This window comes from Hippoglossus hippoglossus, chromosome 14 (assembly GCF_009819705.1).
Source record: "Hippoglossus hippoglossus isolate fHipHip1 chromosome 14, fHipHip1.pri, whole genome shotgun sequence".
In the NCBI taxonomy this organism is placed as follows: Eukaryota; Metazoa; Chordata; class Actinopteri; order Pleuronectiformes; family Pleuronectidae; genus Hippoglossus; species Hippoglossus hippoglossus.
The window spans coordinates 15,687,496-15,708,885 of NC_047164.1; the positions used below are offsets into that span (position 1 = coordinate 15,687,496).

A 21,390-nucleotide genomic window follows, 5' to 3' on the forward strand; every position below is an offset into this window, starting at 1 on the left:
AGAGACAGGGAAAATAACAAGACGAGGGGAGAGCTGGTGAAAGAGGGACGAGCTATGAAAAAGAGAGGGAGAAGGTAATATCCCAGCAGCACAGAGGCTAGACCAAACAAGTAGGAGAGAGGAAGGATGAGTGGAGGAGAGAGGGCTGATCAGTGAAGGTCTCCAGAGAGGGAAAGCAGAGAGGAGAGGACGGAGATGAACAGGGAGACGGGGGGGAGCAGCCAGCACAGGGAACATCCATCAGCTCAGGCAGCCATGCTCTGAGCCCTGGAGCAGCAGGGCTACACAGTCGCTGCACAGGCCCAGCATCAGGGCCTACCTCAGCCCTGCGTCCCAGCCACAAACACCGGGGCAGGGACAAGAGAAGATCCACCACAAATCAGCTGCCCGCAGGAGCCATGAGGACATCCAGGAAGGGCAGCGTGGAGATGCCTGCATTTGTGCGGCAGCTGGTGAAAGAGACAGAGAAAAAGGTGAGCTCTTTCTTCAAGGGGAGCCGTGGAGGAGGAGCAGCAGAGGGGGAGAAGCCAGGGGAGGGGGAGAAGGAGGAGGTCATACCCAGCCCCTACCTGGACCGGCCGGTCCTGGACAAGCTGGCAGAGGAGGGCTGTGCCCGCTGGGGTCTCACCTACGCCCTGGGGAGCATGCAGGGCTGGAGGGCCAACATGGAGGACTTCCACAACTGTGTGCCACAGCTGGGTGGAGAGTTTGCAGACTGGAGCTTCTTTGCTGTGTTTGATGGGCATGCAGGCAGCTCGGTGGCACAGCACTGCTCCCAGCACCTTCTGGGTCACATCCTAGCCACAGGTGACGTACTTAAAAATGCATGAATTAAATAAATGTAAAAGATTTAATCAAATATGATGGAGTTTTGCTTTGATAACGGATTTAATGCAACAACGCTGCAGCTGGTAAAAGATGTGCTGACGAATATCAATATCATCAAGGAACATTTCACATTGTATTCTGCCACAGTATTTTTCATTCTGCGTGGTGATGTGTTTTTATTGGATCCTTGTGTCAGGAAAAACTTGATATTTAAACATCACACTTCTTTGTCTACACAGGCGGAATAGGACCAGAGGATGACCCAGAAAGGGTGAGAGGTGCCATGGTCGAAGGCTTCCTGCAAACTGACAAGCACTTACACTCAGTGGCACGTCGAGAAGGCTGGGAGAGAGGTGGCACCACTGTGACAGCCAGCCTCATCTCACCGTATTACATCTACTTCGCCAACTGTGGTGACTCAAGGGCCATGCTGTGCCGGTCTGGCCAGGTCTGCTTCTCCACTGATGACCACAAACCCTACAGCCCTCTGGAGAAAGAGCGTATTGAGAGCGCAGGGGGCTCAGTGTCCCTCCAAAGGATCAACGGTTCCCTGGCAGTCTCCCGTGCTCTGGGGGACTTCAGCTACAAGGGGGCAGAGAACAGATCGCCCATCCAGCAGATGGTGTCCCCGGAGCCAGAGGTGTTTGTGGTGGAGCGCTCTCCAGCAGATGAGTTCCTGGTGCTCGCCTGCGATGGCGTGTGGGACACCATCAGCAACGAGGAGCTGTGCGCCTTCATCCATAACCGGCTGAGTGTGTGCACTGATCTGAGGGATGTCTGTACTCAAGTCATTGACCTCTGTCTCTACAAGGTCAGAACAAACACAAGTGATCCAGCATCTTATGCATTTCTACATGTTGTAAATCCTGATTATAAACACAAAACACAATTTCACTTTAAAACTGAGTTACATCATTTTTAAAGAGCTGTGGATTTTATCTAATAACATAATCCCTTAAAATGTGACTTTGTTCAGTTTAGCTTGATCCGAAGAGCTCAGCTTTTGAAAGGTCACTCCATTTTCACCATTTCCACACACATACATATCTAGTCTGGTCATACAGAATCAATCTTATATGTGACTTACATTCAGGCTTTCAAACAACTTAAAGCTGTCTCGCCTACTTTACTCATCTAACTTTCATATGCAAAAGCTTTTATGAGAAAGGTGGTACATTTTCTAGGCATATTTACAAAAAATATTTGATACAACAACCATAGCATATCTCTCTCTTCAAATCAATGCTTAGAAAGTTAAGAGAAACATTTGTGGATGGTGTGGAGTTCCACTAGGAAATGTGCTGGTTCCTCTCAATATTTGGTGCCCATAGACATTGAAATCTAGAGACTTGTTGGTCTGATGATTTATTTATAAATGCATCTGACTTCTCATAAAGCTAAGAAATTTAAAGTAAACTTGGTGAAGATCTTTGCTATAACAACAAGTAGATGTTTTGTTTAAGGATTCATTCGAAATCAGGTTTTAAACCACCTGGCAAATATATGTCTTGTATTCACTCTAGAATTAAGTCAGTTTTACGCTCTACCAAATCTTGAGAAAAATGTATCTTTGCTGTAAGACAGGAAGTGTGCATTATGTTTTGAGGATTTTAGTAATATTGTGAGCGCTCAATTTAGTTTTAACTCCACGGAGCCAGGGGGAACTGCAGAGCCCATGGAATACTGAGCGGAATTATCACTACAAGTGACTCTTTTCACATACAAATGTTCATGTGCTACATTATTAATATAAATATTTGACTATTGGCGCATTAAACACATCATTGTCCATTTACAGAGGCAAAAATCAAAAGGTGAACCAGAGAATAGTTTGATAATAACAATAAGACTGAAGAAGCAGCACTGACTGGTTTAGTCTCATTACCACTGAAGCTGCTGCTGGTACAAGAGTCTGACAGACCACCTTAAAATAGCCTGCAGAGGTGTCATAACAGGTTACATGGGATTATTCTAAGTTCCTATGAGGACTCATTTCAGCCACTGAGTGTCATACAGGGTTGAAGGTTGATGTTTAAGAACATAGCATTGCATACATAAATATTCATTTCAGGCAGTGAGGGGCAAAAATTATTCCACTACAGCCAGTTTCACATTGCAGCTACCAGATTCAAGTGTGTTTAGTGAAGGGTTTTTTCACAACTGAACATTATGTTTTATTAAAAATTTACAGTATAAGATAATGCCTACTCACATATTCTACCATTTCTGGGAATAACTCCTCCATTTTCAATTGTCTAATTCTTCTTCAAATCAAATTTGTAAATAATGTAATTTTGTTGATGTGTTCAGCTACACGCGGCATCTATTGCACTTCTGTCTGTCCTGGGAGAGGGATCCCTCACATGTGGCTCTCTGAGGTTTCTACGTTTAGGGCAGAAAATGGCACCTTGTTAACATCTATGAGACAAATTGGGATTTTGTGAATATGGGCTATACAAATACTATTTGATTGATTGATAATTTCTTTGATGCATATCTTCTATTAATTGTAAGCCAAACAAATTCCCTCATTAAACCCAGTCTCTGTATAAAACCAGGGAACACATAACCTTAAAGCATTTAATATAAGAAACCATCTTTACTATTGTATACTCATTAGAGTCAAATAATAATACCAGGGTGAACACAGGCCACATGCACGCTCTGTTTGGCCATCATGTCACCCTGTTATGTAACAGGTCCTCAGCTTTGCACAATGACCTCAAAATGTCACAGCTTCTTCCACACTTCATTTAAAATGTCCTGCTCCGCTGCATCTGTGTGACGCTGGTGTGCAAACCTCGAGGTGAAAATGATGGTTTCTGAAACAGTTCACCCTGAAAGAAATAGCCTTTCATAAGATGACATTTGTTATGTCAGCCGTCATTACTCACCTCTGATGACACCTCTGCCTCGCTCCACAGGGCAGCCTGGACAACATCAGCATCATCCTGCTGTGCTTCCCTGGAGCCCCCCAGCTGTCAGCAGAGGCATTACACCAGGAGGCCGAGCTGGATGACCTGCTAGAGTCCAAAGTAGCAGGTGTGTGTTGATAATGATATAAGGTCTAATAGTCCTTGTTTTGTCGTGGTTTAATACACTTAAAACACATCGAGATGAAACTCTTTAACACTTATCTTTTACCAGTTCTCTATTATCTTCCGTCCACTAAATCCCATGAAAAGACCAAAATCAGCAATGAATTGATTCTACTACATGTTATAGTATATAGTATATAGAATTATAATTATACGTAATGTGAATTAAATCTCTTCTATATAAAATATTTACTATTTGTAAAAATAAGAAAATAAGTTCATGTTTTGACCATTTTTACAAAAGCAAGTGTGGAAGCAGCAAATGGTTGATGGACTAACACATACTTTGTTTTGGTCTTTTCATGGTTGAAAATTTCTTGACAAAATGAAAAAAAAGAACAATGAATTGCGTATGTAATCTGTACAAATCTTGAGAAACCCTCTTAATTTGTTTAAATGCCTGTTTGTTAAATGTTTGTATTTATATTTTATGTTTTTTGATACCTGACAGAAATCTATGATGAGCTGTGTGCCAGGGGCGAGGAACCTGACCTGCTGTCTGTCCTCACAGTCCTCGCATCCACCGTCATACCTGGATTACCACCAGGGGGAGGAATACAGAGCAAGTATGTGTGTCAAAAAATCAATCAAATCAATCCAATTTTATTTGTATAGCCCATATTCACAAATCACAATTTGTCTCATAGGGCTTTAACAAGGTGTGATATCCTCTGCCTTAAACCCTCAAAAAGAGTAAGGAAAAACTTTAAAAAAAAGAAAGGACATTTTGGTTGGTCCTCACAAATTCAATTGGCTGTTTGAGGGTTAAGAGGTTCAGGGCTAGAATTAAGGTTTTAGGTTAGGGTTAGGCATTTAGTTGTGATGGTTGAGGTTAGGGTAAGGGGCTAGGCCCTAGCTGCTAGGGAATGCATTATGTCAATGAGTGTCCTCACAACTATAGAGAGATGTGCGTGTGTGTGTGTGTGTGTCTGCGTGCATCATCAAATTACTCCATGTTACTTGTGTGTGTTACAGAAGGAACTGCATTATTTCTGCCTACTATCAACAAAGAGAGATGCACGGGCCATCAGTACCGAATGTGAGTACAAACTATACATACGTCCAATTCTAACCATGTTACTTCCTTTAATGTGCAATTGTGACTGTGAAAACTATTTAAATTCACTATTATTATTCTCTACTTTACATGTGTGTCCAGGGCCTGGGAGGCTCCTGAGAAGCTCCACTGGGTCTCATCTCCGAGGATCCGTGGAGGGACTGTAATTAATGTCGATATTAGAACTGTTTTCTTCGTGTGTGCAATCTGACAAAAAGGGAGATGGTAAACAGACAGGGGTGTTTGTTTACATCATGCTAACAAGTAGCATCTTGTCATAACAAATACAATGCAAAAACAGATCTAAAGCCTAATACATTTATATTTATATGAGAAGGACATTTTGTAAAAACTGAACTCAGAAACTCTGACCCAGCAACAAACCTCTGCCTCATATTCAGTGAACAGACAGTACAGATGACGGCCTGTAAAGCTGAATAATAATCAACTGTGAAATTGTCCATTTCCATTGGATAAAATAAGTGTTAGTACAGGTCGGGTTGTATTTTAAATATGATAATGTTTTATGAATAGATATAATTAAAGAATTACTTTAAAAAAAAACTTCTATTTGCCTTTCACCTCCAGGAAAGAAAACTGTTGTCAGTGCTAGTAAATATGCAGCTAACATGCAGTATTCATTTGTGACAGCAGGGAATGCTAACAGCTGAGCAGTTGATGTAAGTGCACAAATGTATATATTTTTTTCCTTGTGGTTAGAAGTGAAAGGCAAATAAACAATGATATAAGTATTTTATCCTGATAAGTGAGTCTCGACATTCACATCGAGAAAAATTACATTTCACATTTTATCTCACTTTTTTTAGTTCTAAACCTGTAGAATAAAATCCACTTGACGGGAGTGTTGAATTAAAAGTCTGATTATTTAAAAGAAAAAAGAGATACACAGAATATATTGCGGATTGATTGTGAAGAAGAATTGAATAAAAGTATCCAAATACCCTAAGATCAATATTTACAGACAAACCAATATTTATTTTATAGAAATAAGTTATACATGTTGTGCGATTCCTTCTATAGATTAATCATAATTCTAAGCACAATCCTCAGTGTATGTGAAATGTATTTTTTCCATGATTTGGATATGTACTGTGCTGCCTTATTCATCTTTTACAGTATTGATAAGACTAACAAACAGAATCAGTTTCAGTCATTTCTATCGGCATCATACTGCAGTATTACATTGTTTCAGTAAGTACTTCTGTGTATAGACATTTAATGTTATGAGCCATGATTGTTTTAAACCTAAATAAAGAATATTTAACTGACTGGCAGTGTTTTTACTCACAATAACAGAAAATAGGAAAAATAGCTATTTTCAGCATTGCTGTGAAGTTAGAAACAATAAAGACAATATATCAAGCTAGACCATAAGAGGAACATTTTAAAAATGTTTGTCTCCACACACTCATCAATCATCCAAAGCACTGATGAGATTCTATCGCAAAAAATGATACAGGACTACACAGAATGAATGAAAAGCACTGTCTTGCATAGTAAAGGATCTCCTCCAGCGAGCTGAGGAGAACCTGAATCTCGCTCTCCGCTCTGTCATTGTGATCTTGCTGACTATAAGGACGTCCTCTACAGGTCACGTTTGATTAGATGTGCTCCAATGACAACTCTGGATCTCAGCGTGTCGTGTCGTGATTACAATGAATTTCAATGACATGCACTGATGAAACAAGATGGGCGACTTGTGTGCAATCAACAAATTAAAATGTCTACCTCTGTGCTCCTTGTTTGAAGAAGCTCCTTTTAAACGCTAATCAAAATTCAGAATGATTTACACATGCAGCTGTCTGTTATCTAAGAGGATATTGCAGATGTGTTTAAGTCTGTATGTTGAGTACTACCTCACATACAGTCATGTTTGTTGAGGAGCACAGGAGACAGGGCAGCACTCTTAAATCAGCAGTCTCCTGTAAGTGGTCCTTCACTGCTTCTTTCGTCTGATTGCTTCTGTATGAGCCAATCACTTCAGGACATCAGACCCCTCTTCACAGTGATGGTGAATTCTTTGAATTGTAGATGTCGCCTTGCCGTCGTTCTCATCACAAAACAAAATGCAAATGATTATTAGCTGTTCCGAATGAAGAATCTGCTATTATCTGCATAAGCTTCAGACAGACGCAAATTGAAGGAGAATTATTCTACTCTCAGAATTTGGTTTTGTCACACCGAGAGAGCAATTATTGACTTTCTTGAAATCGATCAGTAAGTAAATAGTATGGAATAGGACCCCAGTGTGTTATACAGTGCTACCTATCCACACTGGTTTCTTGGAGGCGATTATTCATGATGGCCAAGGCCCCCACACCACCCGAGAATCCATTCTGATGGCTGGAGCTCTGCCGCGGGCCCTGGTGAGCCGTTTCACTCAGCTGCTTCTGCAGCAGAGCCAGAGACACCTTATTAGACACCATGAACTCGTTGACTGAGATCATCTCTCCTGACAGACGACGCCCGACATACACCCCGTCAGCCACCGCGCCTGCATCCGTCTCACTGTCACACACTGTCTCCTCCGAGCCATCCGTGTATCTGTGTTTTCCTGCAGGACAGTGGGATGAGATGGGCTGCACAGTGTTACGTTTCAAGTTTTTACGCCTGGGGTGTGCTGCCAGGGACCTCTGGTTTCGTTTTTTTGTTTGGAGGCAGGGGCAGCAGAGGCCCCAGCATCCAGGTGCAAAGCAAGAACAAGGCTGATGCTGCCCACAGCATGCCATTTTACCCAGAATCCAATTGAGAGTTTGCTTGATGACAATAGAAATGACATTGAAAAGTGAGTAGATACAACATACTCCCATTAGGATGAAAAGGCAGTTCCCCAGGCGGTAGGCTTCCTGAGACTCATACTGCTGTCTCTGGCTGCTCACCATGTCCCCGAAGCCGATGGTGCTGAAGGCCACGAAGCAGAAGTAAAGGGAGTCCATGTAGCTCCAGTTCTCCATGGAACAATACAAGGTGGAAGCACTGCATGCAATCACAATTGATGCTATTCCCAGGATCAGCATAACATAGTAGACTGATGGTTTCCAGCCCTCCAGGCTGTCCTCCTCACCTGACGTCTCCTCCCTGCTCGACATCACCCCGACACCACCACACTTCAGTCGGCGCTCGTGACACCAGCGCATGATGTAAGCTAACATCGTGATGATCCTCTCCAGGAAGAGGTTAAAAAAGAGGATGGTTGCAGCACAGCCAATGAGACCGTAGAAGATCAAGAATATTTTTCCAGGTATGGTCGCTGGTGTGGTCATGCCAAAGCCTAAAGGAGACAAATGCAACATAAAAGCTCAAAGGTCAAGGTTAGGAGCATCTGAGGAGGATGAAGTTGTATTAAACTTTAAAAGTGAAGGCTCACCAATAGTGGAGACAACGGTGCCTACAAAGTAGAACGCTCCAGAAAAGTCCCAGCGGGGCCTCAACGTGTCCACTCGGATCCCAGCTCCGTTCGCCTCCTCATACTGCCGCAGCAGAGTGTGGAGGGCGCCCAGGTTGACCCTGTACCTCTGGGTGAAGTTGCCCAGCTGCTGTTTCCAGAGGCGGCGGGCACGCAGCTCAAAGGGATGCTCCAGGGTTGAGAAGATGGCCGCTCCGCACAGCAAGTAGAGCAGGATGAGCCCGGCCAGCAGGCAGAAACGGGCGTTGTCTTCATTCACGGGCGCCCTCGGGCAGCAGCAGCCGCCAGCAGCAGCAGCAGCCCTCCTCTGAGCCATGGGCACAGCAGCAGCAGCGCAGATACACCACTGCAACAACATGCACCACTTCTGCTCGTGCTGCCGAGTCACACACTCACAGCATGTGTTAGACACATCACCTGCTGCACAACTGACTGGATGAAAGACTTTTGGTTTACGCACACAGCCATGCATCTGGCTCTACAATTAGATCAGGATTGAAAAACATCTCTTGGAGGAAGAAAAGAAGATGCGTCTGAAGATAAGAGTCTATAGCAAGACAAAAAAAGACATATATTAGCAATAAGTTCACTAAAATGTAAAAACTTGATTATCATTTTATTTTGCATAGCTGTATATGCTTATTATTTAAAAAAATATTCAAGATGTGGCTAAATCAGCACATCATAAAGACATTCATTATAAGAACACATTAAATTCATGAAAACGTTTTAGTCAGTAGCAATTTATAATCCATAGATCAAAAAAATCATGGTTTCTAATAAAAAGAAAAACTTAGTACCTGGTGTTGGCCGTTGCCTGAGCGTTGTTTGTCCTCGGAGCTTGTTCCTTGGATCTGCTGAACAATGACCAGCGAGAGGAAGCCTCTTGAGTTTTTTTTTTTTTTTGCACACTGAGAGGCTGTCTGATGTTTCGTCTGTCAAACGCTGACGTCATCACACCCTCCTCTGTCTTCGAGCACACCCTGATTGGTGCAGCCACCTCTTTAATTTAAAAGCCCTATCCATTTTTCCCCCCAATCCTTCATCATGCTTCTAATTGACTTCTCCTGCAGGAGCTACAAGTGACAGAAGGTTTACTTTAGATAATTGGTCCTTTAATCCCTCAGTCACATCTTCCAAGCGCGGACCGAGGAATTTCATGTGCCTGATTACAGCAGACCATCAACTGAAAATAATGATTAACTGTGGCACAAACACTGGAGAAGATTCTTGTGACCAGAAGATAATTAGCTGGATAAATGTGAGTGGGGAGAAGTGGAAGACCAGATCCTGCCTTTCAGCCTAGACACTAAATTGAAAAGCTGGTGGAGTTAGATTTGGTCAGTAGCAAACACATCAGACTGTGTTTGTCCTGTGCAGCCTCCGGCTCCTCCGACAGATCTTTTTGTTGTGGCTGCAGACTGTGTGGGAGGATTTGTTGAACGTGACTTTCAGTTTCTCTGTCTGTCCGTGGCTTTAATCTTGTCTGATGCTGCAGGCGAGGGCAGGGGTTCCCTCCGCCTGCCGTCTGAGTGGGCAGGTGTGAAAGACAGAGAGCACATGTGCCTTCATCTCGCCAGTCAACCCTGCATCAGGTGAACTTTAGAGTTTCATTCAATTTCCCCTCCGTTTCAGATATAGAGTTCTGCTTATTAATCTTTTGTACATGATGTTTTAATATATGAAACTATATGAAAGCATATTAATATACTGATATTTGGTTAGTACAACTTTTTTTTTACAATACAATATTTGTAAAGTACAGTTTATGCATAGGAGTGTTCGTCCGTAAGACATTTGTGAATAAATCATTTACACAAACACCTCTCTTATTATTATTTTCATGTCATTATTTATTAATGCTTTTATTTATTATTATTTATTATAATTTGTAATATTAACATGTCTCCTCTTTTTTCATTTTACAACCAATAAAGAGGCCTGTGTCTGTGGTCTTTTAAACCTTCTCTTATTAAATTACTTTATGTACTTATTTATTCATTTATTTTCATGGTGGAATTTTATCCAATGAATTATGGTTTTAATGAGGAATTTTTTAATGTTTTTTAATACCCATGGCGCCTCATAGCACTCATCGAGGGTTCTGTGTTTTAACCCCAACTGGATCTAAACCGAAGTGTTACCCTAACAGCAAGACTTAGCCGTCAAACAGCCCACTAAGGCCAAAATGTCCTAACTTTCCCAAAATGTCCTAACTCTGTAAGGTCTACCCCTCAAATGGCCCTCACAAAGATATTAATACAAGTAACAACACATATACAGTATACATACCAAATACCACCAACCATCATGATGAATAATAGGATATAAACAGCTGTTTCATGATGTTTTTCAATTTATTGAATAATGATGATTAAGCCGCAAATTTAAGAAATTGCAGAAAATAACTATCCACATCGTAGCTTTATAGTTTTGGCACCATTTTAATGAGATATTGTGGCATTTCTGATCATCTCCAGCAACAGATGTTTTTTAGCTTTTAATTGCTTATTCCTCGTGACATCTCCTGCTGAGGCTGGAAACTGAGACTGTTTTTGGTGGCGAGTTATTGTAATCAATCAAACAAATCTTGCATTTCACCTTCAATAGTTTTTTTTTCATTATTCTGACAACGTTTCAGAAGCCAACCCATCTACAGTAATTCATTTGTAAGTGTTGTAGGGAAGTTTGAGAGTAAATGTCCACACAATTTGAGAGTGGCCTTTAGCTCAGCGGCAGCATGTTTCCTAATATGTCAATGAGGTTGTCCAGACCCCACAGGTAGCCATCCTCTCGATTGCCCTCTACCCAGGCAGTGCGGTGGTCCAAGGTAAGTGGTGAGGGCAAGACCACTGTCTTTCCAAAGTCGATCATCCAGACTCCTGTTCTGCCTGTCCAGTCATGCACAAACAGCAAGGAGCTGCCCACAACCTGCAGGGAAAAAGCAATATGCACAGTATCATCAGCCTACACCTGCCCAACACAGCCTCAAAACCTTATCATATATTTTCTACTTCTTATACTATGAAAAACTTCTAGTGCACTGTGCAACAGCTAACCTCGTGTGTTCTGAAGAAGTCGGATGCCTCCAAGACCTGCCGCAGCTGTTTCAACTGTCTCAGATATCCCCACTGAAGGTTAAGATACAATAATGACCAAAGAGAAGGAAGTAGGTGAAGAAATTGAAAGTATATGTGAAGATCGAACTCACCATGATGTGCGTACTGGACTCAACAAAACTGCTGAGTGCTTCCGTCACTTGCTCTCTGCTTTTGGTCTGTTTGAAGTTTGTGTGACATTCGTCATTTGCCTTCTGCACAGGACATGTAACGATTATAGTACAGTATATATGATATATCAGAGAGTGACATTAACTCCACCAAGGCTGAAATATGTGGAAACTGTCTTTGATCACTGTTTTATATTGCCCTATATGTACATTTTTATCTATGCAGATAAATGTGTGATGGATGAATGTATTTGCTGCAGATACTGTAATGTCCAAGACAAATTTAACCCTGGGCCCATCTTTTCTTAAAAATACATATTCATTGGTACATTTTTCAAAGACTAGGCATTGCAGCAGTACACTCCCCACATATTAAGATGAATCAGTGACCTGACTCTGCCATCTTAGATGAGCTTACCCTGAATCCTTCGATGCGGAACCCCAGAGTTGTTGTGGAGCTCAGTGTCTCCCTCCACTGCATGTACCTGGTTTTCAGCACTGCCTGCTGGGTTCGCTCCTGGGCCGTCGGGGCCTCTGGGTCCACAGCCACCATCTTCTCATACATGTCGTTGCGGGGCTGGGGACGTTCTCTGGCCATTTGCAGCTCCTCCTCGAGGTATGTGCTGCGAAGGACAGTGCCTCATCGTCTTTATTGTTATTTGGCCATATTGCTTGTATTGGTATTAGCAAAGCAGGGGAACACATTCCTTTCTAATAGGAACAATAATATGACAAAAAAATTTAATATGCTTACTTGAAATAAGGAAAATCAAAGTGGGACATATGTAAGTAAATTAAATTACTATTTGACTGTGTCTCCACCTTTGACCTTGCACTGTTTCATTTAAACTTACCGGCTGCCCATCTTGCAGTCCATGATGGCAGGTGTGTTGAAGTGGGTCAGCAGGTTATCCATCATGTTGTAATCCTGCTTGTCACGCTGCACAACACCGTGGTAGGCAGGAACAAAGGACCTCAGAGTGTCTGCCATCAGACGGAGGTAACATTGCTGCTCCCCCTTACAATACCTCTTCAGCAGTGTGCCGTAATCCCCTACATGAAAGTTCCCTGTGAGACAAGCAACAAAAAGAAAGCACACAAGACATGGTATTTGTTCCAGTACTTACCCAGTGGATTTTGTTTTGTTTTATCACAGTAAGACCTGCAGAAGAGCAACATAAAAGACAACAAACCTGCATGTCCAACCACTTGAAGCCACTGCTGAGGTTTCTTAGGAGTCATGGGAACGAGAGACTAGGTCCCACGGCTTTTGTGTTTTTTCCATGCAGAGTTCTGCATGGGATGACAAAAAAAACTAACTCTCAGTCAGTCATTCTTCAGCAAACACACACTCCAGGTCACACTCTTGTGTTGTCTGTGTTTTGTTTTTTTTACAGTTGAGCAGCTACGACCTCAGGTTTCAGAGTCACTGAGGCTACTTTTTGCCTTATGGGTAAACAACGTCTCCATGGAGACGGACCCTCACTAAGACCGAGTGAAGACATGCAGAGGTCGGCTCAAGGGTTATGCAACAGGTTTATCAAACATTTACAGGAAGTGCTTGTTTTTCCTACTGGAAACGACTATTAACCATTTAAACAAACAGTATGAAGCTGAACATAAAGGGGTCCACCTCAACATGAGAGTTGATTCAATGTAATACTGCATTTACACAACTGTGTCAGATAAAGGCTTTATAAATATGAAGAGTTACTTGGTTCTCATTGTTCCTCATATCATTGTAAATTACATTTTGGTTAGACTGAGAAACTGCAAGGTGACGCTTTTCTGATGGAGAAAATGATTAATAAAATAACAGGAAAGATCAAATGTGACTTAACTTATAATAAAAAATAGATATATAAATATTTCTACTACTCATACTATATTTAGCAGAATTATCAGTGATACTGCTATGAGTCAGTTTTTTAAGGTGCAGGACTTTTACCTATAATGTAGCATTTACAGTGTTATTACTTCCACCACATAGGTTATGATATTGTCTCTGTTTATTTATTAATTTTTTTGCAGAATTAACAAAAACTACTCAACCGATTTCCATGACATTTTGTGGAGGGGTGAGGCATGACCCAAGGAAAACCAAACACTATATCTTGGTGTGGATCCAGATCAGTGGACGGATCCGGGATTTTTTCTTTTTCACTTTCTTTAACATTGTGAAATAGGGCGTTTTTCAACATCTTAGTTGATTCCTCAGAGAATAATTCATGGATCTTGATGGAAACAATAAGACGTGTTTGGGGGACTGATATTTATGTGTGTGTGCAATTTGGTGCAGATCCAAATAAAAATCTGAATCTAGTGAATTTAAATGTGGTTTCATAATGAGACTGTTGGGTCTTGGGGGAAGTATATGCTCTACATATTGAAATGAACCTGTGATTTAACCCTTCCCTGACTCCTTGTATCTACTCTCAGCATCCTCTTGTACTCTTGTAGCGCGATTAGATGCAGTGTTTCTTCCTGACCAGCGAGTGCAGCAAAGCGCCTGAGACGCGGCGAAGCTTCATCAAACCCAGACAGAAGAAGAGGCTGCGGAGGGCGCGCTGACAGACGAAGAAGAATTTAACGGTTCCCGGTTCTTGAACCGCTGCAGCCTCCATCCTGCCGGTGCTTTACAAACTGCTTTGGACTCGACTGTAGCACCGGTCAAACCGGTAACTGCCGCACTGACTGCTCCATGCTAGCTCACCGCGATGTGTTTCCGACGAGTAGCTAAGTGCTAACGACCCACGTCAACAAGGAGCATTACTCCAGCAGAAGGTAACGTTCACTTGCTCCTGTTTGGTGAAAATCCCCGCACCCAATGTCGTCATGTGTTTCACAGGAATAGTTTGGTTAGCTCTGCAAAGATCACATTCACTAACTCGAGTTACCCAGGGTTAACTAACGACACTGTCCGTGCTAGCTAACCTCAGCTAACGTCAACGTTACGAGAGCCAAGATGTCACTCTTGCTAGCCGAGCTATTGACGGAGAAGTGGCAGCTAACGTGGTTTTGTATTCCTCCGAGGAGCGGAGCCTCGCGTGTAACGTTGTTGTAGCGGAACAACGAACAGCCCCACTGTCCACGATGTGTGTGTGTGTGTGCAGTCGAAGCAGACACAGACAGACACACACTCCCTGTCACTGTCTCTTTCACGCTGCACGGGAGAAAGTGAAGTCAAGCGCGAAATATGAATGACATTGCACCGCAGCTAAATGGAGCACAACGTAATAACTTACCCCGTAAGACGCGACCTGATCTATCTGCTTAGTCCTCCACATATGTTATGACCCATCAACCAAACTTTTTTCAATGAAAGTGACGGCAACCTTTCAAAATGTACTCTGTGTGCTCGCTACCGCCCCCCGTGGTATGTTGTGATGAGGACAGACGGTGCGAGGTGAAATGAGACGATTGCATGATAATGATGTGGACATTTAAAGGTTCAGTGTGTAATGTTTAGGTGAAGGGGGGGTCTATTATATATAAAATAATGCTAGTGTTGTTTTTACTTGTGTTTCATCTAAATTCTACAAATTGTTGTTTTCTTTACCCTTTATATTTAATTACTTTATGTTTACATTGGGAGCAGGTCCTCTCTACGGAGGCTGCCATGTTTTTTTACAGTAGTCCAAACTGGACAAACTCAACTCCATTTGAGTTTTTATGACAACTGAAGGCTGCCACAGGTTCTCTTTCATGTTTGGAAGAGGAGGGTGAGGTGAGGGGTGTTCAGCTGCAACATGCAACTTCACTCACTAAATTCTACACACTGACCCTTTAAAAAAATGACTCATGCATATGGGAAGTTAGCTCCCCCCTTGTGGCTCCAGTTTCTGGTGAGAAATAATATCTATAGCTATATTAATAATTACTGACATTCATCCTATAATGGCTGTTATTCCCCAAATTAATTGTGTTTCTTTCTGTGGACCAAGCAGCCATGCCAAGCGATTGAAATGTAGGGTTATAACCAGGCTATAGCTCTTGTTTGTTCCTGGCTTCAGTTGTATCATGACCTGGCAGCCAGACAATTACTTGTAAAATGTCAACTAACATTACCCAGGTTTATTTTTGTAATAGTAGAGGAGTCAGTTGATTTCAGCAGACTATAATTCATAGATATCATTCATTTCTTCTGCACAGAGCAGAGCAATGGAGGGAGGCTCTGAGGTGATGGAGGACATTGATTTTCGAGGGGTGGAGTTTTCTGTCAAGATAGAGGTGGACAAAGGTCTGCTGATGGTGGAAATCTCAGACTCACTGACAGCGGATCAGTGGAGGGGGGAGTTTGATCCAGCATGTAAGTAGCATACATTTGTCATTGACTAAATCTCATCACTGGCACAAATAGTCCTACTAAAGCTATTCATTTATTTTATATTTGTTTTAGACATTGAGGATCTCACTCGGAAAACTGGCAACTTCAAGCAGTTTCCCATTTTCTGTAGCATGCTGGAATCTGCTGTTAGAAAGGTATGTGTGACACAGCTTTTACACAGATACAATAAAAAAGTAGTGGCGGAATGAGTAAACATGAGGTCAGTAGAACGATGTGAACACAAACACTCACACACTCCCTCGAGGCTGTGTGAGCTGAGGCGAGACTCATTCGTGTCCAGTGTTTCCAGTTGAGCTGTCTTATTCTCCCTCTTCATTATTGTACTGAAACACGGGCTAAACGGAAAAGAGCCTGGAGGAAAATAAGTGTAACAATTTGAATTTTGGGTACATAGAGAAATCCGTCTCAGCTGAGCTATAGCATACACAAAAGCACAATACACACACGAGCACATAACCTTTGTTTGCACTGTTTCACCAAACATTAGCCCCCTGGCTGTTTGTTGCTAAAACAAAAGAATTACATGGAGCACAAAAACGGTCAAGCAGTCAAATTTGTTCAATAACATTGCAATTCCCAAAAGTGAAAAATAAAAAATATTATTGTTTTTATATATATATATATATTTTTTAATAGTGTAGACATGAAGTATCTTTTTTACTATTTTGACGTCTTGATGTAATGAAATCTTTATTTTCTGATTTTGTATAGTTAAACTTTTTTTCCAGATGAGTGATTCTGTTACACTTGACCTCCTGACCTACGCTGACCTGGAGCTGCTACGTAACAGAAAAGCAGGAGTGGTTAGTCGTCCTCGCGGGCATCAGCAGTCGTCTGCTCTCACAGCCAAAAGATATCTAATCCTCATATACACTGTGGAGTTTGACAGGTTCGTCCCTCTTTGGTAACTTTAATATATATATATTACACGTCATGTCATGTTTGTTGTATTAAGCCCTCTTTTGAACACAGTATTTCAGTTCGGTCAGTGGGGATAACTGTCTTGATGTGCTGACTGTTTTGCATTTGTAGGATACACTACCCTTTACCCTTGCCCTATGTTGGTAAGCCTGACCCAGCTGCCCTGCAGAAGGAGGTCAGAGCCCTCAGGGCGGAGCTCAGCGCTCTCACTTCTCATGGAGTTAACAAATCTGCAGACCTAGAAATACAACGGCTACGAGCAGAGTAGGTTGCATTTAATTTTCGTCACCGACGATATGAGGGATATGGGACTTTTTCTGATGACTCCTGCTGTTTTCAAGGCTGGCTCTGGTGAAAGAAGAGAAGGAGGCTATGACCAACGCTCTTGAGCAACTGCAGATGACTGCAAGTGGTTCCACATGTGGACGAGAGGACTGGAGGGTTAGAGATGTGGCGAGGACGCTGGAGGAACAGCTTGTCAAGGAGAGGGCCAAAAGTCAACGCTCTGCAAGCAAGAGATGCCAGGAGCAGAGACTCCTAATGGAGCAGGTGGACCTGGTAGTCAGCTGAAAAACATTTATCATGTTTTCTTTGTTAGAGCTGGATTTAACTGATTTTCATCTGTGTCCTGACTAGTTGGAGGAGCTGAGAGCATCAGAATGTGCTCTCCGTGTGCGTGTCAAGAATCTCACCAGTGAACTGGCGTTACTACGGAGAGGGTTAGACAATCTAAGCGTGTACTATATCTTTACTTTCTCTCTCTTTCATCCAATCATTCACTTACAACGCTGACTTTACATTTAAAATCTGAACCCGTCCATCTTTTCAGTACTTGCCCTCTTTGCGTGTCTGCAGGCGTGTGACTCCCGTGTCCGGTCACATCAGCTCTCGGGTTGATGGGGAAATCTATCGCTCTCTCTCCCGTGAGAGAGGATCAAGGTACGGGACGGTCAGGGCTCGCTCAGGATCCAGAGAACGGGTTTACGACAGAGTGCAAAGGTCAGATGAAAGAGGAAGAAGAGCGGATTCCTCAGGACCACGTGCTTGCATATCCAGGCCGTCCCCCTCTCCTACTGGTACTGATCCTGTTTTTTTTGTCTTTGTGTGTGTGTGTGTGACACAGTTTTATTCTGTCACTTGTGAACTTAAAGGGATAGTTCACCCAGAAATGAAAATTCGCTCTTTATCTACTCACTACTAAGCCGATGGAGAGGTGGGTGAAGTGTTTCAATCCACGAAACACTTTAGGAGTTTTAGGGGCAAACAGTGTTGCAGCAGTTTTACCATCGTTGAAGCTTTGGTTAAGAAATTATTAACCAAAGCTTCAGACGTAATAAAACAGACAAAACACAACATGCCTCCATACTGCTCATGCGAAGTCATCCAAGTGACTGCAAGCCCCGACATTCATATTTGAAAAGAGGTCATTTACACCGTGTTTTAAGCCTAAAAGTCAGCTGATATCTTCTGACGAGGTGCATTCAGGGACCGTCTGAAATGCTAATGTCCGCTAGCTTAGCCATTTCTGGTTGATTTTTAGACTTACAACAAGGTGTAATTACCTTGTTTCGGCATAGTGGTGAACAGATTTTTATTTCTGCGTGAACTATAAGTTTTGTAACTTGTACATACTTTCACCCTTTTCAAATCATTACATAAAAGGTCCTTTTGTAGAGCAAAATCTCATTGATGAGAGAGATTGATGAGATTCCCTCCTATATCTTCCAGGGTCACGGGTACCACGCTTTGACCCGACTGCATACATCCAGGACAGACATCGCAGACAGAAAGAGGCAGAAAAAAAGTGGGTTTCTGTTATTTTATGTTTGACAGTGCACTGATATTTATAAAGCTGTAGCTGTTTGGGTTAATACCTGTAACCATGTTTTTCTGTGTCAGACAAAGGAAAGTACGGAGAGATATACTGACCTCGCCCAATATACCGGAGAGGGGGCGTTCACGTTCCAGAGATGCGTATCCTCAGATGGTCCGGTCTGGCAGCCGAGGCAGGAGTTTATCTGTGGAGCGGAGAGGGAGCAGGAACTCCTCTGAAAGCTCTTTAGTGGACATGGACGAAATGGCCAAAGCCATGTTTAGGTGATGGGATCACCTTGTATAGGTTTTTGCAAAGTCACTTATGTTTTAGCTGCTGATTTTAACATGTGTTTTTCTTAACAGAGGAAGAAAACAGACTTACAATTACAATGGACCCAGTGTGGTGAGTGACATGGTTATTAATGTAACTCTGGTACAAAATGAATCGCTGCTCTCTTATTTGTTTATGCATTTTACATTTCTTACTGTCAACAAATCCCATGAAAAGACCCCAAAACATCAAAGCATGACTCTTTTTAAGTCTCCCTTAAAATCTTGGCCCTGTAGTTTTTAACAATGTAAGGCTCATTTATGCTGCCTTTTATGTACGAAAAGAGAGAATTCCGTGTCAAAGGATGTAACCATCACTGCCCACATACTTCCACGTGTTCTTTTCGTTGGCATGGTTGTTAAGTAATACATTCTCAAGAGTTTCTGACAACAAACATGACAGTAGAGGATGTTGTATTCATTTACCTCAAGAATGAGGCTGTTTGGTTCTGTCCAGATGAACTAACATCATAAAGACGCCTGTAATTTCTTACCAACTCTAACATTTTCTCCTCACAAAGTTTTACCATCGTTGAAATTTTTGTTAATCTCACTTTGACTATTGGCTACACTGCCTCATCTCAATTTCCGTTGGAACGGCTCCATTTTATCTGCATCTGTAAGCTCTCAGAAGACGTGCACAAAGAGATGAAATTAACGCAGAGTCCGGGCAGAGCACTCCGTCCATTTCCGTATAGAACATTAGCTGCTTTCAGACACACACTGAACTCTGCAGATGCTTCATTTTCTCTGGAGGAGGTGTATGTTTAAACACAAATATCCAAGTGAGCGGCTCTGGATTATCTGTCTCTATCTTTCTCCCCCTGGTCCCAAGTATAAAGTCCGTAGCAGTGAGACACTATTTTCCAGTGTAACATTGTGGATCACTGATGTGTTTTTAGTTGTTAGCAGAGGGTCACACTGCTGTATATCAAGTTTCAGCTACATAGGCAGTAGTTGTTAGCAAATCTTTTTTGTTTTGGTATTCTCATGGGATTTGTTGACAGTAGGTAAATACAGGATGTCACTTCCCTTATTCTTTTAATGTGCAATCTGTTTCTAGTCAAGAGGAGGCCTTTTAACCAGGAAACCACGTTGCAGTACTCCAACACAGAGAATGAAAGAAAAAGGTGATGCATCAAATAGTTTTTTGTACATATGTATATCTAGTATCTAGCCACCCCACAGCATCTAATCATCATTTCTCTGTCTCCACCTCCAGAGAGCTCCATACATACGGGTGCTGAGCTGTCGGAGATCGATGCCAGGCTGCAGGCGCTGCAGGACTACATGAGGGACCTGGACACAGGACAATAACACAGCTTCAAGCTCAGGCTGTGAAACACATCAAGCTTCCAACACGAGCGATGGGTTCACCTGTTTTCATGTGAGACACCAAATCTCCCCCTGGAGGGTCAGACTTCCTCCACTTAAGGAAAATACAGCCATCACTGTGAAGGACTACTTTTTGTGGACTGAATTTTGTTTTTTTTTAATATGCCAAGTTTTTATGAATTAACTTAAAATATGACAGAGTGTAGTTTTATTCTTTCTACAACCTCACAAAACGAACTACACAAGTGTAATAGTGGGGGTAAAATCTGTCTGCCTCTAAGTCCGAAAATATTTATACTTGATGTTTTCTCATCTTCCCTATCTCCAACATGCAGCTGATAAAGCTGTTTGTCAGTCACTGCACATCTGCACATTCATGGTCATTACTGAAAAAAATTGCAGACAGTTTCATCAAGTTGTTTTCAGTTGTAGCCTTTGTGTCCTTGTTTGTGCATGCGTGTACGTAATCTCTACCCTTAAAGAGAAATGTCCAACATTAACATGTTGTCGAACCTGTAACACTTGTTTCTTCCACGCAGTGCATGCTGGGACACACTCCAGCTGCTGCTGCACCGTGAAACACAGGAACCAAGTCAATGACATACGCGACTATATACTGGATTTCACTACATTCCACGATGGCTAAATGTCATTCAAACTGTATTGTCATCAATTTGGTTTAATTTTGACCTTGAACTCAACATTATCACTGTATTATTATTAAACCATTATGACATTTAACTTGTTGATCTGCATGGTGCATTAAAATAGTGTATTTTCTATTGTTTGAAAGTAAATTGACCTATTTTCCTTTTTGATTTTACATCCCAAACTAAAACAAAAGCAATTTTTTATCTTGGATCATTTGTAATACCCATCAATGTGTTTTTGTGATGGTATAAAAACCTGCTGTATGTGTTTACACTGACTGTTACTCATTCCCCAGTCGAATGCTTTTATACCACTTAAGTCTTATTTATAAGAAAATTATTCTTTGTGTAA

General features: G+C 42.0%; 4 protein-coding genes across 13 annotated transcripts; 2 read left to right on the top strand and 2 right to left on the bottom strand.

Annotated features, from left to right (window-relative positions):
• Positions 1-6,271, top strand: ppm1nb (protein phosphatase, Mg2+/Mn2+ dependent, 1Nb (putative)). Its single transcript, XM_034605895.1, has 6 exons — positions 1-807; positions 1,068-1,639; positions 3,753-3,870; positions 4,378-4,492; positions 4,902-4,965; positions 5,092-6,271. Exons 1-6 carry the CDS (start codon positions 399-401, stop codon positions 5,101-5,103), a joined length of 1,290 nt encoding a protein of 429 aa, XP_034461786.1. The 5' UTR covers positions 1-398; the 3' UTR covers positions 5,104-6,271.
• A 140-nt stretch (positions 6,272-6,411) lies between these two features.
• On the bottom strand, positions 6,412-9,248 carry LOC117773954 (potassium channel subfamily K member 13). Of its 3 annotated transcripts, none has more exons than XM_034605893.1 (3): positions 9,211-9,248; positions 8,372-8,830; positions 6,412-8,275 (listed from the first exon to the last, which is right to left on the bottom strand). In XM_034605893.1, exons 2-3 carry the CDS (start codon positions 8,766-8,768, stop codon positions 7,266-7,268), a joined length of 1,407 nt encoding a protein of 468 aa, XP_034461784.1. In that variant the 5' UTR covers positions 8,769-8,830; positions 9,211-9,248; the 3' UTR covers positions 6,412-7,265. The 3 variants fall into 3 exon arrangements, with proteins under 3 accessions (XP_034461784.1, XP_034461785.1, XP_034461783.1); XM_034605894.1 differs by having other exon boundaries at positions 8,372-8,838; positions 9,211-9,233; XM_034605892.1 differs by lacking the exon at positions 9,211-9,248 and having other exon boundaries at positions 8,372-8,943.
• Positions 9,249-10,748: 1,500 nt separating this feature from the next.
• Positions 10,749-17,878, bottom strand: itpkca (inositol-trisphosphate 3-kinase Ca). 4 transcript variants are annotated; one of them, XM_034605900.1, is made up of 7 exons: positions 17,745-17,878; positions 12,833-12,932; positions 12,494-12,707; positions 12,058-12,262; positions 11,622-11,687; positions 11,470-11,541; positions 10,749-11,341 (listed from the first exon to the last, which is right to left on the bottom strand). In XM_034605900.1, the coding sequence occupies exons 2-7, from the start codon at positions 12,879-12,881 to the stop codon at positions 11,135-11,137; spliced, it is 813 nt and encodes a 270-aa protein (XP_034461791.1). In that variant the 5' UTR covers positions 12,882-12,932; positions 17,745-17,878; the 3' UTR covers positions 10,749-11,134. The 4 variants fall into 4 exon arrangements, with proteins under 4 accessions (XP_034461791.1, XP_034461788.1, XP_034461790.1 ...); XM_034605897.1 differs by having other exon boundaries at positions 11,622-11,723; XM_034605899.1 differs by lacking the exon at positions 17,745-17,878 and adding an exon at positions 16,219-16,451 and having other exon boundaries at positions 11,622-11,723.
• ccdc61 (coiled-coil domain containing 61) lies at positions 14,122-21,305 on the top strand. 5 transcript variants are annotated; one of them, XM_034605887.1, is made up of 13 exons: positions 14,122-14,423; positions 15,797-15,948; positions 16,039-16,121; positions 16,716-16,876; positions 17,020-17,172; positions 17,250-17,457; positions 17,545-17,645; positions 17,764-17,984; positions 18,637-18,712; positions 18,808-19,005; positions 19,087-19,126; positions 20,117-20,183; positions 20,276-21,305. In XM_034605887.1, exons 2-13 carry the CDS (start codon positions 15,801-15,803, stop codon positions 20,368-20,370), a joined length of 1,551 nt encoding a protein of 516 aa, XP_034461778.1. In that variant the 5' UTR covers positions 14,122-14,423; positions 15,797-15,800; the 3' UTR covers positions 20,371-21,305. The 5 variants fall into 5 exon arrangements, with proteins under 5 accessions (XP_034461778.1, XP_034461780.1, XP_034461779.1 ...); XM_034605889.1 differs by having other exon boundaries at positions 14,126-14,423; positions 17,545-17,627; XM_034605888.1 differs by having other exon boundaries at positions 14,178-14,423; positions 15,792-15,948.
• Positions 21,306-21,390: the final 85 nt, after the last annotated feature.